The sequence below is a fragment of the Bufo gargarizans genome, chromosome 3 (assembly GCF_014858855.1).
Source record: "Bufo gargarizans isolate SCDJY-AF-19 chromosome 3, ASM1485885v1, whole genome shotgun sequence".
NCBI classification, from domain to species: Eukaryota; Metazoa; Chordata; class Amphibia; order Anura; family Bufonidae; genus Bufo; species Bufo gargarizans.
The window spans coordinates 595,367,940-595,387,141 of NC_058082.1; the positions used below are offsets into that span (position 1 = coordinate 595,367,940).

At 46.8% G+C, this 19,202-nt stretch overlaps 1 protein-coding gene across 2 annotated transcripts; it reads left to right on the top strand.

Annotated features, from left to right (window-relative positions):
* The first annotated feature begins 1,756 nt into the window (after positions 1-1,756).
* On the top strand, positions 1,757-18,611 carry CCT8 (chaperonin containing TCP1 subunit 8). Of its 2 annotated transcripts, XM_044284411.1 has the most exons (16): positions 1,757-1,927; positions 4,136-4,226; positions 4,311-4,390; positions 8,060-8,209; positions 8,360-8,540; positions 8,617-8,678; positions 9,758-9,895; positions 11,799-11,977; positions 12,067-12,133; positions 12,848-12,935; positions 13,063-13,178; positions 13,769-13,840; positions 13,936-14,100; positions 14,227-14,346; positions 15,944-16,058; positions 18,410-18,611. In XM_044284411.1, the coding sequence occupies exons 1-15, from the start codon at positions 1,868-1,870 to the stop codon at positions 16,034-16,036; spliced, it is 1,662 nt and encodes a 553-aa protein (XP_044140346.1). In that variant the 5' UTR covers positions 1,757-1,867; the 3' UTR covers positions 16,037-16,058; positions 18,410-18,611. The 2 variants fall into 2 exon arrangements, with proteins under 2 accessions (XP_044140346.1, XP_044140347.1); XM_044284412.1 differs by lacking the exon at positions 15,944-16,058.
* The last annotated feature ends 591 nt before the right edge of the window (positions 18,612-19,202 follow it).

Consider the following 19,202-nt stretch of genomic DNA (forward strand, 5'->3'; position numbering starts at 1 on the left):
ATGAGACTTTGTAAGAAAAAAAAAAGAAAAAAAGAAATCATCATTTTCCGCTAACTTGTGACAAAAAACAAAAAGTTCTATGAACTCACTATGCCCATCAGCGAATACCTTAGGGTGTCTACTTTCCGAAATGGGGTCATTTGTGGGGGTTTTCTACTGTCTGGGCATTGTAGAACCTCAGGAAACATGACAGGTGCTCAGAAAGTCAGAGCTGCTTCAAAAAGCGGAAATTCACATTTTTGTATCATAGTTTGTAAACGCTATAACTTTTACCCAAACCATTTTTTTTTACCCAAACATTTTTTTTTTATCAAAGACATGTAGAACTATAAATTTAGCGAAAAATTTATATATGGATGTCGTTTTTTTTTGCAAAATTTTACAACTGAAAGTGAAAAATGTCATTTTTTTGCAAAAAAATAGGTAAATTTCGATTAAGGCCTCTTTCACACTTGCGTTGTCCGGATCCGTCGTGTACTCCACTTGCCGGAATTACACGCCGGATCCGGAAAAACGCAAGTGTACTGAAAGCATTTGAAGACGGATCCGTCTTCAAAATGCTTTCAGTGTTACTATGGCAGCCAGGACGCTATTAAAGTCCTGGTTGCCATAGTAGGAGCGGGGGAGCGGTATACTTACCATCCGTGTGGCTCCCGGGGCGCTCCAGAATGACGTCAGAGCGCCCCATGCGCATGGATGACATGCCATGCGAACACTTCATCCATGCGCCTGGGGCGCCCTGACGTCACTCTGGAGCGCCCCGGGAGCCGCACGGACGGTAAGTATACTGCTCCCCCGCTCCCCACTACACTTTACCATGGCTGCCGGGACTTTAGCGTCCCGGCAGCCATGGTAACCACTCTAAAAAAGCTAAACGTCGGATCCGGCAATGCGCCGAAACGACGTTTAGCTTAAGGCCAGATCCGGATCAATGCCTTTCAATGGGCATTAATTCCGGATCCGGCCTTGCGGCAAGTCTTCAGTTTTTTGGGCCGGAGCAAAAAGCGCAGCATGCTGCGGTATTTTCTCCGGCCAAAAAACGTTCCGGTCCTGAACTGAAGACACCCTGATGCATCCTGAACGGATTTCACTCCATTCAGAATGCATTAGGATAATCCTGATCAGGATTCTTCCGGCATAGAGCCCCGACGACGGAACTCTATGCCGGAAGAAAAGAACGCAGGTGTGAAAGAGCCTTAATAACAAAAAAAGTAAAAATGTCAGCAGCAATGAAATACCAGCAAATGAAAGCTCTATTAGTGAGAAGAAAAGGAGGTAAAATTCATTTGGGTGGTAAGTTGCATGACCGAGCGATAAACGGTGAAAGTAGTGTAGAGCAGAAGTGTAAAAAGTGGCCTGGTCATTAAGGGGGTTTCAGCTAGCGGGGCTGAAGTGGTTAAACCTCACTGTTTGGGGGGTACTCGAGGTCATGACGGGGTGGGGGTGCTTGGAGTACAAATAAAACACTCTTGTAGTGTATTCTCTACTACAGCGCACACACTTGTATCTTATTGTATCCTAGCGGCACTAATAAAATGTCGCAGTAATATTGGTTCTGCTCCTGCGCCTCCCCGTCCGACTCTTTGTGCGCGGCGCCCACGCCCTGACCATGCCGCCTGTCTGAGCCAGTGGCCAGGACACACCGCGGCACCCTGATCACATCGATCAGCGCGCTGCCTGGAAACCGTCCGTTCCCTCCATCGCTCCCGCTCTCATCCATCGCTCGGCGCAGCAGCTGCTGAGGTCTGAGCCGCGGGGCGTTGTGGGTAGCCGCCTCTCTCTCTCTCGACTCCTCCCCCTCCTGTCTTCTTGCCGGTTGTGTGCACGTCCCTCGTCTCTCTCTCCCCCGGACACCGGAGCCGCACACATGGCGCTGCACGTACCTAAGGCCCCGGGCTTTGCCCAGATGCTGAAAGATGGAGCCAAGGTAATGAGAGTCCATGGGGAGGGAGGAGGGCAGACATGTGCGGCACATGGAAGCTTCCAGAACAGGCCGGGGGATGACAGGCACGTTACCGGGGGGCGGACCGATCACATCCGTACACCCCAGCCTGGACTCAGCTGCCCGTACATGGATACTTGAGGCTCTTATGATCTCCTGCTGCCGATTATTGATTAGTCATGCCTGGTTAGAGGGGGCCTGCGTGTGCTCCTCAGGCCAGACATAAGTAATCAATAGAATGTCAGTGCTGATGGACGTCCCCTTTAATTAAAGGGTGTATCCTGTTCAAAATGGAGAAAAAAAATTACAGCACCTTTTAGGACCTACCCAGTAGATATAGGGGCTCCCCGCTGTCCTCTGTCTACAGGGGGAGTCTGAATCCTGAGAATGGGGGTCCCCTCTCTGAATGGGATTGTAGTGCAGCTGTCTGTGTCAACTGCTCACATCTATGACAGGGAAGACTTGTTCCCAGTGGTCGGACTTCCCCCACCATCCCATACCTATCAGATAACCCCATTAAAGGGATTGTCCAGTTTTCCAATATTTATGATCTAGCTTAAGGATCAGTGTCTTACACCCAGAAGCACCACAGTGTTGGTGTGCTCCAGTAGAACACTTCACGATGCTTGGGTGTTCCGAGCACAATGGAAGGCAATGGGAGAACCCCTGGCACCCTCTGCTCTGAATAGGGGAGGGTGTCTGGATTCTAGTTCGACTTAGGAGTCCCTGCTCTGACTCCATATATAGCTCTTTTCATATATGGAGTCAGTGCTTGGGGACACCCCAGTGTATTTAAATCTAATTTCTGAAAAGTTTCTGCCGGGATTTGAACTCCCAACATTGTACATTAGAGGCAAGGACCTTATCCACTCAGCTATAAAGCTGAATGCTAAACTGTGTCAGAAAAATGCCTCTAATGTACAAGGTTGTGAGTTTAAATCCTGGCTGAAACATTTCAGAAAACAAAAATAACATATTCTAAATATATAATAACATATGTAAATATATTATGGCTAAAAACTTGTATGTATATATAAATGTTTCTGCCGGGATTCGAACTCCCAGCCTTGTACATTAGAGGCAAGGACGTTAACCACTACACTATAGAGCGACATGTTAACCTGCACATACAGTTTCGCATTCAGCTTTATAGCTGAGTGGATAAGGTCCTTGCCTCTAATGTACAAGATTGGGAGTTTAAATCCCGGCAGAAACTTTTCAGATGCTATATTATATTTAAATACACTGACTCGAGCATCGCGCTCGAGCACATGTTGTGTTCGGCCGAAGTCTGATGTGCCGAGCATAACGATGCTCCAGCCGAATTAGTGTTCGGCTGAGCATGCTCAATCTACACTACCAGTGATGTTATGTTCATCGGTCACATGACCTAGGAGCAGCTCAGCCTCATTCAAGTGAATGGGGCTGAGCTGTAATGCCAAGTATGGCGTCTATACGATGTAGGGCACTGTGAGGAGACCGCAGCGTCCACCATGGCCTCGTCAAACAGCTATTCATGGGGGGGTGCAGGGAGTCGGACCCCCACCGATCACCACCCACCGATTTCTCATGGATAACCCCTTTAAAGGTTTATTCTCATATCAGACAATGGGGGTATATTGCTAGGATATGACTTCATTGTCAGATAGGTGCGGGTCCCACCGATTTCGAGAATTGAGCCCCAAAAGTGGTAGAGGGCACATGCGCAGCACTGGCTTAGCTATTTCTGTTGGGCCCATAGAAGTGAATGGGAGCGGTGGTTGGTCATGCGCGGTGCACTTCCATTCACTTCTATGGGGAGAGAGCTTAGTGGTGGCCGGACCGGAGTCCTCCAGCCACCACTTTGCAGCGCTCCGTTCTCAATATAGGTGCAGGTCCCAGCGGTAGGACAATGGATGTATATCCTAGTGATGCCCCCCCATTGTCTGACATGAGACAACCCTTTTTAATCACATCTACATTAGAGACTCCATTACAGATGCCATCAATTAGCGGGGTGCATCATGTGACAGATCCGACTCGCACCCTGCTGATTTACGGTCCGCACCTCCGGTCAGTGTACGCTGTGGATTTCTTTTGCAGCGCGTGCGTGAAATTTCTTATGACATTGTACATTTTTGGTTGGGGTATTTTGAGGTGATGGATCTCCTCTCCTTTTTACACTATCTGGACGTCTTTTTTTGTTCTTTGCAGCATTATTCTGGCTTAGAAGAAGCCGTGTACAGGAACATCCAGGCCTGTAAAGAACTTGCCCAGACGACCCGCACCGCCTACGGACCCAATGGTACACGATCTTCTCCTCCTCCATCTTCCATGTTAGTTTGCCTATTGACTATTAATCCATTTCTTATTCTCCTCCTGGTCACAGGGATGAACAAGATGGTCGTTAATCACCTGGAAAAACTCTTTGTTACGAATGACGCGGCCACCATCATCCGAGAGTTGGAGGTGGGTAATAAGGGGGCTCCAGTATCAATCATTTATCATTTTGGGGGGGATTTTGATCCCTTAGTGACTTGTGATCTTAATTATTTAAAGGGATAGACCACCCCATGTTCTATAGTGCCTAGGGACATTATAGGGGGCGTTCTCTGTTCAGCCCCCTCCTTTACTAACCATTGTGGAGCTCTGCTAGGAGAGCAGTTCCCACTCTGGCGAGCATCCATTTCCCAGCTAGAAACCTGAAATAAAATGTCAATGACCACAATGTTCCACAGGAGCCCAGTTACATTGAAGGTTTTCGTCCAGGAATTAAATATTAATGATCTATCCCAAGGATAGGTCATCAATATCTGGTGGAGATCTGACTTCCGGCTCTTGGAAGGAGCCATGCTGAGCGTTGCAGCCCTTTCCTCGGCCTTTGATATCATGTCCATCTGTCACGTGTCCTTTGTGCAGCTCAGTCCCATTCAAGTGAACACAGCCACCATGCAATGTATGATACTGTGCATCGTGATCAATGAGCAGGCCTCAACGCTCATCCAAGCACCGCACCTGACCAACTGTGGAGTCAGACCACCACCCCCCCCCCCCATCTGATATTGGTGACCTCAGGATAAGTAATCAATACCTAATTCCAAGAAAACCCCCTTTACCTGAGGGTCTGACCTCCTACTTAATGGTGTTTGCCGAGATTTTGATATGAATGACCTATCCTCAGGATGGGTCATAAATATCGGATCAATGGAGGTCTGACTTCTGGCACCCCCGGCGATCAGCTGTAAAAAAGAGGCTGCGGTGCTCCATAACCTCTTAAAGGGAGTCTGTCACCAGATTGTGACCTAATAGACCGCTTACATAGCGCTCTAGCATAGCAGTCTATGATTCTAATGGTACCTTTGATGTTTGCTTGTGAAGTTCCCCCAAGGCAAAAACGGACTTTTATTCATTTTTAAATTAGGGCTCGCAAGTGCCCAGGGAGGGGTTCACCTCGTTGGAGCCCAGGCTGTTCTGCCTCTTTTCGTCATATCCCCGCCCCAGCCTCTTCCTCTGCCTGCCCCGCTCTTCCTTTGTGTTCTCCTTCTCTGCAGCGAGATCCCGCGCCTGCGCTATCCATTGCTTTGCCGGGGCATGCGCACTGCGATGCCCATTGTGGGTGTCTCTGGTCCGCCTCCTCGCTGCTGTTTCTCGCCGTTGGCCGGCGCATGCGTAGTAGCTACTGCGATGCCGTGCCCACAATGGGCATCGCAGTGCGCATGCCCCGGCCAAGCAATGGATAGTGCAGGCGCGGGATCTCGCTGCAGAGGAGGAGGACGCAAAGGAAGAGCGGGGCGGGCAGAGGAAGAGGCTGGGGCGGGGATATGACTAAAAGAGGCAGAACAGCCTGGGCTCCAACGAGGTGAACCCCTCCCTGGGCACTTGCGAGCCCTAATTTAAAAATGAATAAAAGTCCGTTTTTGCCTTGGGGGAACTTCACAAGCAAACATCAAAGGTACCATTAGAATCATAGACTGCTATGCTAGAGCGCTATGTAAGCGGTCTATTAGGTCACAATCTGGTGACAGACTCCCTTTAAGCCTCTTCCTAGGCCATGTGACGTTACATGGATGAGACGCAGCTCAGCCCCATTTAAAGGGGGTTCTCCTGGAATTAAGAAAATAAAATTGAAAATGCCTAAATATTACTTTATTATAAATATATTCCCAAATATCTTTCATTAGTTATAATTGCTTGTTTTGTCTGGGGAGCAATCATTAGGAGAAATAAAATGGCTGCTGCCATTAGTTCACACAAAACCTGTCCTGATCACACAGGAGGACAAGTTACTTCACAACACTGTGCTAAAGAGCTGCCTCATCCTCCTCTCTGCTCGTCAGGGATTATTATCCTGAATACAGATAAGATCTTCAGCTGAATCTCTGTAGGAATGGAGTCCATGAGGAGACATGAAGTACAGAAAGGATGGACATTGACAGGCAGTGGTAATGGAGACTGCATACAAGTGCTGCTGCTCATCAGCCACATCTCCACCCTCCTCTCTCTACGGTCTCCTCATGGACTCCTTTCCTACAGAGATTCAGCTGAAGATCTTGGCACCTGTATTCAGGGTCATAATCCTTGACAAGCAGAGCAAAGAGGAGGATGAGGCAGCTCTTTAGCTCAGTGTTGGGAAGTAACTTGTCCTCCTGTGTGATTAGGACAGGTTTTGTGTGTACTAATAGGACGGCGGCCATTTTATTTCTCCCAATGATTGCTCTCTAGACAAAATGAGCCATTATAACTAATGAAGGGTATTTAGGAATATATTTATGATAAAGTAATGTTTAAGTATTTTTCCTTTTCTTAATTCCCAGAGAACCCCTATAAGTGAATCGGCTTGGGCTGCGAAACCAAGTACAGCCACTATACAATGAACGGCGCTGTTCTTGGTGAGCTGCAAGATGGCCGCACTGCTCACTGAAGTGCTGTGGCCTTCCTTATCTGCTTCAAGAAGAAGCCCATTTTCGTTTTTGCATTTTCATACTTGTACGTAATAATACTTGAAGGGGTTAAACAGCTGATGAGCAGGGTGTCGAATGTTAGACCCCACTAATCTGATATTGATGACCTGTCCTGAGGTACACTGCAATCGTAAGTTATTATGATAGTCTGTTCAGGTCTAGGAAGCAGCGGTCAGCCCAGGAGATGTGTCCGACACACACAGTGTTTCCTGGGCCGCTCACGGTCGTTTCCATGAGCCCTTAAAGTGGCAGTCAGGCCATATATATATATATTAATGACCTGTCGTCAGGATAGGTCATCAATATAAGATCAGCGGGGGTCCACCACCCTGCACCCCCGCTGATCAGCTGTTTGAAGAGGAGGCACCACTCCATGTTATCGCCACTTCCGCGTCATTACACTACGTGTCGTCTCGTCTGTAGCGGTGGCAAGCACTTGCTCCATTCAAGTGAATAGAGCGAGTACTTGTATTACACTGCAGTGTGATGAAGAAGAAGCGGCGCTCGCATGGAGCTCACCCTCCTCTTCAAACAGCTGATCAGATATTGATGACTTATCATGACAATAGGTAATCAATATATATGGCCGGTCAACCCCTTTTAAGGTGGAGAAATGATAGGTTATTTTAGATCTGCACCCTCTGGGGTCCCCGTGCATCTGCTTTCGTGCAAAAGAAATGTTAAAGGGAACCTGTCATGTGGATATTTGACTATAATCTAACTAATTATATACAATCATTAACTACTAAAAAGTGCCTTAGATGTATTCACTTACTGGTGTGACAGATGGTTACCTCATAATGTACACACAAAGATGCTGCATGCTAATGAGCTGATTTGAGTCCAGCGTGATGTCATTGAGTCCAGCGTATATATAATTCAGAGCTATAGCCACTCCCCTGCCCACCTGCTGCTGATTCATATGGAAAAAAACTGTCACTCAGCAGCAGGTGGGCGGGGAGAGTCAGGGGCTCATGAATATTCATGACTCGTCATTATCAGCTGGAGCTTTTCAATACAAGATGTTGGCAGATTGACTGGGTCAATTAAAGAAAGTGACCCAGCATTTTGCTAAGAGAATCAGTCACTTATTTATGTTGCCCTTAGTTAGGACACCAGAAAACTGGTGACAGGTTCCCTTTAACTTTTTTTTAAATTTTTAAATTTGATATACTAGGTCCAGCACCCAGCTGCAAAGATGATTGTGATGGCGTCACACATGCAGGAGCAGGAAATCGGAGACGGGACTAATTTTGTGCTGATGTTTGCTGGTGGTCTCCTGGAGGTGGCGGAGGACCTGCTGAGGATGGGGCTGTCGGTGTCTGAGGTTCGGCTTCACTCGCTTGAGTTGTGTGCATGTGGGAGAATGGTGTAAGCCATCTCGTTGGCTTTCTATTTCATTGATTGAGCTTGGAGATGGACTGAATCTACACGTGTGCTCAGGTGGTTTTACTCCAGTCACCTTGTGTGCATCTAGGTTATTGAAGGCTATGAAAAGGCCTGTAAGAAAGCTCTGGAGATTCTTCCCGAACTGGTGTGCAGCTCCGCCAAGAACCTCCGTGACGTCGACCAAGCCGCCTCCCTCCTACAGACGGCCATCATGAGCAAGCAATATGGCAACGAGGTCTTCCTGTCCAAACTGATCGCCGAGGCCTGTGGTAAGACATGGGACACCTCAATGTCTTGAGCTGTTCTTCTCTGTAAAAGTCATTCATTTCTGATTCTGTTATCTAGTTTCCATCCTCCCTGAGTCTGGACATTTCAATGTTGACAACATCAGAGTCTGCAAAATCCTGGTGAGTCCATCACTTTATTTTCCCCATTGTAGCTTAGTGTCTTAACCTGTTAGGTAATGTAACAGGCTAGTTTAAATCTGTAAAAAGAACACAGATGGGCGCACCATAGGGTAATTCTGTGGGTGTATAATAGTATATGGAGAGAAATGGTAAGGCTCACCTTGTATGGTTGTGCAAAGGTAGGCACAACACTATTGTAGTTATTTGTCAAACAAGCCTGGACGTCACAGGTTTCTAATCACGCAAGATGATGATGGAATCCTATCATTCCATCATCATCTTGCGTGATTAGAAACCTGTGATGTGCTCGTTATTGCACACTTTATAAGGTCGGCCCCCATATGGGCGTATTGTCTTGAGATCTTTTATAAAGCGGACGGTTTCCAGTGTGCTTTTTCTGCTTTATATAATATAAATGTGTTTAGAATGTGCACATCGGCGGCCCATCATGAGAGCCTGCTGATATGCACATTATATTTGCTACTATTCATTTAGGCAACACCCAAATTTCCTCCCCTTTTGACCTTGTGACCTCCTTAGGGCGGTATGTTTGTAAGTATAAATATGTGTAGCTTTGTGCTGTTACCCTTGTGCAGCTGTTTGTACCTGATGAAGGGGAGTGATTCCCCGAAACGCGTTGTATCGCTGCAATAAAAGATTCCTTCTTGATCCTGGTGACTGGCTGACGGTATTTTGCTCCGTGGGACGTGCTTTTGTTCTTTTATATTAACCTGTTAGGGACACAGGGCGTACAGGTACGTCATGATGTCCTGGTACTTTTCACCCTGGGTCAATCCCGAGGGGGGTCCTTTTTTTATAAATAGAAATGGAAATTTTTGAATCCATTTTACCAGTGTCATGAAGTACCATATGTGACGAAAAAACAATCTCAGAATGTCCTGGATAAGTAAAAGTGTTTTAAAGTTATTCACACATGGTTACACTGGTCAGATTTGCAAAAAATGGCCTAGTCCTTAAGGTGAAATATGGCCATGTCCTTAAGGGGTTAAGGCAGATACGACGAGCCCCAGGGAGGAGTCTATATACTGTGTGTGATAAGCTGGACACTTCCTTTCCAGGGATCTGGTATCAATGCTTCGTCAGTCCTGCATGGTATGGTGTTCAAGAAGGAAACCGAGGGTGACGTCAACTCTGTGAAAGATGCTAAAATTGCCGTCTATTCCTGTCCTTTTGACGGCATGATCACTGAAACAAAGGTATGTTGTGCTTATGTAAACTTTCAGTCCGCTCATTCAGTTCTTGGATTAGTTAAATGAACTGTTTTTAATGTGAATGAATTTGACAATTTGAGAATAAATAGGCTTAAGCAGGTTAAGCGAATAAATATATTTACTAACTGTGATAATAAAAAAATATAAAACAGACCAATCGCATACAGGAGTAGTAAAAATAAACACTGGCCTGCAACGCAATGGGGGGGGGGGGGGGAGACACTCCTTTTGCCATGTCGTAGCATATGGCTGCCACCTCATGGTGATATAAGAGAGTGGCTTTACAACCTCCTACCCGGTGTTGTTCTCCAGAGTTCGTTATCTGCCATTATGCAAAAAGCTTTATTCCTTACAGCCCCCCCTCCTAAGGATGTCCAGTGTGTAGCGCCCATGTCTGAGAAAAGCACTCAGGAATGCAGCCTTCTCAGCACAATGGGGGCTATCCTAACTCGTTACATTACAAGGAATATAGAAGGTGATATAACAATTAAAGGGGACAAACAATCAGTACTTAATTATCTCAAATACTCTTAAAATACATTTCCATTTCAGCGGGAGCCTGGCCCCAGTCAGACTGTTTTTAGCCCAAAATATGTCAACCTTTAAAGGGGTTGTCCAGGTTCAGAGCTGAACCTGGACATACCTCCATTTTCCCCCCGCCAGCCCCCCTGACATGAGCATCGGAGCAGTTCATGCTCCGATGCTCTCCTTTGCCCTGCGCTAAATCGCGCAGGGCAAAGGCATTTTTCTGAGTTCCGGTGACGTACCGGGCTCTCTATGGGGCTGACAGGCAGCCCGGTGACGTCACCGGCACTGATGGGCGGGATTTGGCTCTGCCCTAGCCAGTAAAACGGCTAGGGCAGAGCTAAAGCCCGCCCCTCAGAGCCGGTGACGTCACCGAACACACTGATGGGCGGAAGTTACCGCCCGGCAGTGTGTTATTGAAAACAAAAGAGCCCGTGCCCTGCGCGATCTAGCGCAGGGCACTGGAGCGCATCGGAGCATGAGATGCTCCAATGCTAGGCTCAGGGGGGCTGCCGGGGTGAAAATAAGGGTATGTCCGGGTTCAGCTCTGAACCCGGACAACCCCTTTAAGTCAGAAACAGCAGTCCTGACAGCTAGATGAAAGAGCTACTCGGACACTACGGCAGGAGACTGGTAGCGTTTTTTTGTTAACTGGACTATTTTGTAAAGTTATTTAATTTTGCATCCAGGAAGCAAATGAACAATAAAAAAATTAAAGGGCTTCTGTCACTCCACTAAACTCATATTTTTTTTATTTTTTGTCTCCTTAAAATCCTTATGCTGCGATTTCTCAATATATAGGGCTATTACTCCGTTTGGTTCAGTAGTTATATAAGAAAACTGACTTTTATAAGATGCAAATTGCCTCTCTAGCAGCAGGTGGGGCAGCTACCTCTTCCATTCATAATGACGCCCCCTCCTCATGTTGATTGACAGGGCCAGCGGATGCGCTCGTTCTTTGACTGGCCCTGTCTGCGTTTTAAATCTCGCGCCGGTCTTCAGTTGGCGCAGGCGCACTCAGTGGAGGACGCTCGCTCGGCTGCTCCATCCTCAGTGCGCCTGCGCCGGGTGTACATGTGACGTCATCGGAGCAGGTGCACTGAGGATGGAGCGGCCGAGCGTGCATCCTCCACTCAGTGTGCCTGCGCCGACTGAAGACCGGCGCAAGATTTAAAACGCAGACAGGGCCAGTCAGAGAACGAGCGCGTCCGCTGGCCCTGTCAATCAACATGAGGAAGGGGGCGTCATTATGAATGGAGGATGCAGCTGCTGAGTTATCCTTTAATACCCATTTTTCAGGTGACAGAAACCCTTTAAAGATGGTGCTTATTATGTATTATGATACATCTTTGTCCTTCTACAGGGTACAGTTCTCATAAACAGTGCAAAGGAGCTGATGAACTTCAGCCAAGGTGAAGAGACTCTCATGGAAGCGCAGGTCAAGGCCATCGCTGACGCTGGGGCCAACATTATAGTCACAGGAGGCAAGGTTGCAGATATGGCCCTGCATTATGCTAACAAATACAACCTCATGGTGGTCAGGTGAGGCCTGTGACTGATATCAGAAGACCATAGATGTAGTCCTCATTCCACTCCATGTGGTTTATGAACTTGATTCTCTGTGTTTTTAGGTTGAACTCCAAGTGGGATCTGAGGAGACTGTGTAAAACCCTCTGTGCGACAGCTCTGCCGAGAATGGTGAGATCTTCTCCCTCACTGTATAATGACTTAAAGAAGCACTCCTGCAAAAATCATATACACTGCATCATGAATAGTGTAGGGTGTGAGTGAGAGGAGATGCCTGACACAAGTTCAGAGAAACATTAGGGTACGACCACACGGACGTGGTCATGAGCTGTTCGGGGAGCGGCCAGCTGCGGTCGAGTACTGGATAGATTATTTAACTCAGGCATCCTCAAACTGCGGCCCTCCAGCTGGGCATTGTGGGAGTTTTACAACAGCCTACAGCAGGGCATTGTGGGAGTTTTACAACAGCTGGTGGGCCTCAGTTTGAGGATGCCTGATTTAACTGATGAAGTCGGCACTGTGTAGCCAGGCTGCAGTGTTAATGGCCGCACAGTATTGAAGGTGCCGCACAGCCATTTACAGTGCAGGCCACCTATACAGTGCCGTCTTCATTAATCAAAGGGGTTGTATTATATAGTACATTAGGGGCATATCACTGGGTCCCGCACCTATCTTTAGAACGAAGTCACGGTCTCTGATCACTGCCCCGAACCCCAGCCCTGACTGCCAGAGCTGCACCTAAGTTATAACGAGATGAGAGCCTCGTCATAAATTGGGCACAGTCTCTAGCAGTGCTCGGTGCATGTCCTGTGCAGTAAATGGTTTTTACTGGGTGTCTCTGTATAGGAAAGTGTAGGAGACTTATTATGTTCTTCCCTCCCATAGACCCCACCCACACCAGAAGAAATGGGACATTGTAACAGCGTGTACCTGTCGGAGGTTGGGGACACACAAGTGGTTGTATTTAAACACGGTATGTATTACATCATGAGTCCCTGTGTTTCCAAATATTTAAAGTTGTAGTCCTGCAAACCAGACTGATCTGTATTTTATGTAGTAATTGGATTGTCAATTTTTATTTTCTATTTATTTTTTTGTAGAGAATGATGATGGGGCCATTGCAACCATAGTCCTACGAGGATCCACAGACAATCTAATGGATGATGTGGAGCGTGCTGTGGACGATGCTGTCAACACCTTCAAAGTTCTTACAAGGGTAGGTAGAAGCCACGTAAACTAGGAGAAAGAAGCACACTGAGGTCTTAAGGGGGTTATCCCATATCTGTTCCGTTAGATGTGTCCCACCTCTGATCACGAGAACGGCGGGCTGTCCTATGTAGTTGAGTGGAGTTGTGGACATGCACGTTGCCTCTCCCTCTCCATAGATTTTTCCAGGCAGCATTAATCGGATCCTTCAGTGCGCTGACAGCCGTCTTGTCTCAAGACAGACAGCAGATAATATTAGTTTGGAGGGGAACCATTTTTCTTTGAGAAGATCCATTACAGAGTTTCTCACCTGTATTTCTGATTTATAAAGCACAGTGACCATTTTAGTACTGATGGTGATGACCTGTCCATAGTGGGGTCTGTCTCCTGGCACCACTACTGAACGGATGTTTGCAGGAGGCCCAGTGCCAGAACCAGCCACCAGAACTACACAGCTCTGACCAGTGTGCAATGATTGGGATTTGTTACGTGAATGGTAGCAGCGCTGTAATAACTAGGGACGGCCACTCCTCAGCGGCCAGATCTGTGAAGTCCCGGCATTTCTTCATCACTTAAGTGTGTTCTCCTCTCTTAATAAAGGATAAGCGTCTTGTCCCCGGTGGCGGAGCCACTGAAATTGAATTGGCAAAGCAAATTACTTCCTATGGAGAGGTAAGCTTCTGCTCCTATTAAGCAGTTCTGTTGGACGTGACTTGCAGTCTTTGCATCTGCATACACGTTGACTATCTATCGTTCTTCGGTTCCAGACTTGTCCAGGGCTTGACCAGTACGCGATCAAGAAGTTTGCAGAAGCTTTTGAGGCTATTCCAAGAGCTCTTGCAGAAAATTCCGGAGTCAAGGCGAATGAAGTGATCTCTAAGTTATATGCAATGCATCAAGAGGGAAACAAGAATGTGGGCTTCGACATAGAGGTAAGCGTGCAGGCGTCCGGTAATGATCGGATCTGTCTCATGCTAGTTGTGTGCACCACAGCAAGAATGGGCCAGGTCATATATTTGTAAAACGAGGCTTTTGCTGATTAGCATCATTATCTCCAGGCTGAAAGCGCTGCAGTGAAAGACATGCTGGAGAGTAAAGTCTTGGATACCTACCTTGTGAAACACTGGGGGATCAAGCTGGCCACAAATGCTGCCATCACTGTCCTGCGAGTAGATCAGGTCAGTAATCTAAGGATTGCGTAATGAGCTCTAGAAAAGTGCTGGTCAATAGGATTCTTTGATGTTAAAGGGGTTGGTCAGCAATGTATATTGATGACCTATCTTCAGGATAAGTCATCATTATAAGATCAGCTGGGGTCCGACACCCCCGTTGATCAGCTGTTTGAAGAGGAGACAGCGTTCCATGTGTGCGCTGCTTCCGCTTCATTACGCCATGTGTCTCCTGTGGAGCTGTGTAATTACAAGTACTCACTCCATTTTTTTCCATTCTGTTCCTCTCCCTCATGTGTGTGTGGTTTATGATCACAAACTTATCAGTTAGACACACCTTCGTAGCTTGGAGTTTTCCCAATCATTGTCAGCTAGGCATGTGTATATGATAAGAACTGTGATGTCATTGTATTACCCAAAATGCATTTCTGCTGTTGGTGTAATATTACTCATTTACCCCTAGGTGATACTATTACCTAAGCTATTAGTATTATTCTATTAAGGGTTAAGTATCCAAGTATGACTTTATCTCACATTTTATACACATGACCTCTGGAACCTAAATAAAAGCTAGAGGGATTAATTCTGACACTTCTACCAATCAAGCACAGACTTTTAGGCACCAATGTTTCCCTCATTGTTCATTTATGAGACCGATAACAAAACGATGAGCCTTGTTTTCTCAGAGATGTCTGTGCCTCCTCTGCTACACAAACGGGTGATTGATGGTTAGTTAAAATACCACCTCTTTACAGATGCTCATTAACAAAGTCCATACTTAAACTGTTTTCATCATATAATAGGAATTTATGCATTCCTATTGAGAAATATAAAGCGATACATATGTCTTATTGATTTTCTTATACAAAACTAAGGTTGATTATAAGCGTATATAGATATCACAGATTTTCTGCCTCATTAATAAATACCAAACTGTAGAGGTAATTAGCACCAGCTGTGTCTGGAGAGCACCCTTATCTCCTGTCCTAAATCCCTAAGGAGACAAGAAGGCCTCTTTTCAGACTGGTACATCCATGAGAAGAAATCTTATTAATAGCGACCTCCCCATGACCCTCTCTCTGCCATCTTAAAAATACATACATATAGCAATATGGCCTCTTATAGATATATATAATCAAATCACTATAACTAGGATATTGTGATAAATGTTTTATACACTTATGAAAAAGCACAACATTACGACCTATTCCAACTTCCTGAACCCGAATGATCTTGAGAATGAAGGGGCCACAGCACTGATTGAGAGATGCAGCACCCCAGGCCACCAGCCGTACTGGGAACTGCAGTTTACCTTCTTGAATGTGGCTGCACTGCAGGGGGCGAGTGGGGCACAACAGTGAATAGACCGCTGTCCTGAATCAATGCTGTGGCCCCTTCATTCTCACAGGCATACAATGATCATAAAGTGATGACTTCCTAGTGATATTCCTTCACTTCATAAGAGGGGAATCTTGTCCTGTCACCTTCTCGTGTGCCAAGACGCCGAGATCTCTACCGCTCATGACTTGCTTCGTAGAAGAGGGTTCACACTGAAGACTACCGCCGTTCTCATGTTTTTCACACTGAACACTGTAAAACCTTATAGATTATTATGGCCAAAGCAGCCGGTGGACCAAGAGCCCCAAAGCAGCAAGGACACTGGGATAAAGATGACTGGCAGGATGAGCCCGAGAATTGATATGTCTCTTGTTAAAGAGCAGGTGCCTTATTGTGTGCATTGCACGGACTACACACTGCATGACGTCACATTACTAACAGCCTGGTGTGCCTTCTAATGTCTTGATGTTAAATAACCAAACCAGTAAGAACTTTAGGATGTTAAAGGGGTTTTCCGGTCTTTAGATATAGATGACTGTGCCAGCGTACTGCAGCTCGGCTCCCACTCATTTGATCGCAGTACGCTGGCAGGGCCACTGCTTCTGGCTCCATGAACTGTTTTGTTTCTGGCACCAGCGGCTGTCGAAAACTGCGGAGTGGTGGGGGTGCCAGGTGTCACACCTCCACAGATCTGAGGAGAGGTCATCAAGATCTACAAACCTGAAAACCTTTCTAAAGAGGTTATATAGAAGAAAAAAAATAAGGCTGGTTTCTTCCAGAATCAGTGCCACTCTTGTCCACAGGTTGTGTCTGGTATTGCAGCTCAGTCCTTTTCACTTGAAAGTGGATAAACCGCAATGCCACACATGACCTTATGGATAAGGTGGCGCTGTTTCTCGAAGAAAGCAGTTGTTTTTCAACCTCTTTAAAGAGGACCTTTCATGGGTCCAGACATTATGAAATAAGTAGGGGGTTGTGTAGGGCATAATTCATGGTTGTAATATCGCTTACTAGTTTCTGTCCGGCGCTCTGTTCTCCTGCTGTGCCCCCCTTTTACTTTTCCCGCCTGGTATGTAAATGAATATCATTGGTACAGGGGGAGGAGACGGCCCCGTTTCTCAATGGTTGTCTCCTTCTCCCTGGCTGTGATTGGACCGCGCTACAGCCAGGGAGAAGGAGACGCCCATTGAGAAACGGGGCAGTCTCCGCCCCCTGTACAGATGATATTAATTTACATACTAGGCGGGAAAAGTAAAAGGGGGGCACAGCGGGGGAACGGAGCGCCGACAGATAAGCTAGTAAGCGATATTACATCCATGAATTATGCCCTACACAACCCCCTACTTATTTCATAATGTCTGGACCCATGAAAGGTCCTCTTAAGTTCGATCCCATCTATCCACTCCATGTGCCTTATGCTGGGAGTTGTAGTGCAACGAAAGCTGGACACTTATGTCTCGTACACTGCATGAAAGAGACTCTTCTGTTACGCTTTTTTCCCCCATAGCATAATACAGCTGATCATCCCTCAACCTGGACAGTGACTTTTATATTTCACAAAGTACTTCGTACTGTGTCATTCAGCGACAAAACTCCTTTAAAGGGGGTTCTCCCCTCTTGAACATTGGGGGCCTATCGCCAGGATATGGCTTCAATGTCCGATAGGAGCGGGTCCCACCTCTGGGACCAGCACCTATCCTCATCCTTAGAACGAAACCCACAAAGTGACAGAGGGCGCATGCGCTGCTGCCCTCCATTCATTTCTGTGGGAGTTTCGAAAATAGCCACGTGGCACGCTCGGCTATTTTCGGAAGTCCCATTGAAATGAATGGGAAGCGCACCGCACAAGCGCAGTTGCTGCTCTATTTAAAGGGGTTCTGCAGTTTGTTTTAACTGATGATCTATCCTCTGGGTAGATCATCAGCAATTGATCGGCGGGGGTCCCGGGTGTCTGATCGGACCCCACCGATCAGATACTGATGATCTACCCAGAGGATAGATCATTAGTTGAAACAAACTGTAGAACCCCTTTTACTTCTATGGGGCTGACAAATAGCCGAGCCAGCAGTGCGCCCTCCGTCACTTTGTGGCCTCCATTCTAAGGATAGGAGCCATATCCTAGCAATATTCCCCCAATGTCCACCCCTTTAACGATTGATCTCTGCTTAAAGAGGTATTTTGGTTACATTTGGAGGGGTTTGATAGCTGGGACCCCCACGGATCACAAGAACAGGCTTCCATGTCCACCATTGCAATGGAGTGGTGGTCAGACATGCTCACTAACGTATGAGTCTGCCAGAGATAGCGAAGCATTGCACTCTGTCTTTGGCAGCCCCATAGAGATACATGGAGGGGGCACAGGGTCTCCGTTCTTGTGATGTGTGGTGGCCCCAGCAGTCAGACCAGCACCAGTCTAACAGTTGTTTGCCTATCCAGTTGATAGGGAACTGTAATACTCATTTACCTATATACACGGCAGGCGGGCCAACTCACTAAAGCTCGCACCATGGTATAGTTATGGCGTGGGTGGTGAAGGCCGCCGGGACCCTGGAAGCCAGAAACAGCTACCATCAGCCTTGTTGTTGGCTTCCTTATAAAACAGGTAGGTTCTCCTGGGGTTACATATCATACATGTAGCAGGTGCTGAGGTATCTGTGAAGGTAAGTTCTATGAAGTGTCGCATGCAGGAAACCAGAAAACGGTCAGGAATTAACGTCCTCTCTTATCCCCTCAGATAATTATGGCAAAACCAGCGGGTGGCCCCAAGGCACCGACAGCCAAAAAGGACTGGGATGAAGACCAAGACTGAGCACTTCCGCTATTTATCTGTATTTTCCACTATGGACTGTCCTAGGTCATGTACGGCTTCAGTCGCCCCTTCAGATTTTTGTTCACTTAAGTTAAAGATACTGTAAAATAAAATCCCATGTTCGTAATAGACGTTTCGTAGAACTTTGTGTTCCCCCAAAAAAGTCTCAATTTCCAGTCCATGTTATTTGCAGTTTTTGCGCACACACACACACACACACACACACACACACACACACACACACACACACACTTACTTCCAGTCCATGTTATTTGCAGTTTTTGCACACACACACACACACACACACTTACTTTGCTTAAATGTGTAGTTCCAGCCTGAAGGAGAGTCCACCTGAATCATTAGGCCTCCTTCACACTGACATTTTATGGCTCCATATTGTATGGAGCTGGACAATAACATCGGTAGAAATCCTGTTTGCTGTCAGAGGCATATGCTGCGGTATTTGTCGGGCTGCACTCCCGCCCATCCCCATTATAGTGAATGGGCCAGGCCGGACTTCCAGCAGCACACGAGTGCAAGCGTTAGTACGGATTCAGCAGGCTGTTCCCCTGCCGGACAATCCTAACACCAGTGTGAAAGTAACCTTAGTCTGCTCCCGCCACAAAGATTCCTCTTTACCAGTTTAAGGCTAGTTTCACACTAGTGGCAAGGACCTACGGCAGGCTGTTCCGGCGGGTGAACAGCCTGTCTGATCCAT

What these genes read in the sequence shown, in the direction of transcription:
- CCT8 (XM_044284411.1), top strand. Translation starts at nt 1,868, where the DNA reads ATGGCGCTGCACGTACCTAAGGCCCCGGGCTTTGCCCAGATGCTGAAA. An exon ending in CCTTCAAAGTTCTTACAAGG is followed by an intron (nt 13,179 to 13,768) that starts GTAGGTAGAAGC and finishes CTCTTAATAAAG; the next exon opens with GATAAGCGTCTTGTCCCCGG. An exon ending in ATGTGGGCTTCGACATAGAG is followed by an intron (nt 14,101 to 14,226) that starts GTAAGCGTGCAG and finishes CATTATCTCCAG; the next exon opens with GCTGAAAGCGCTGCAGTGAA.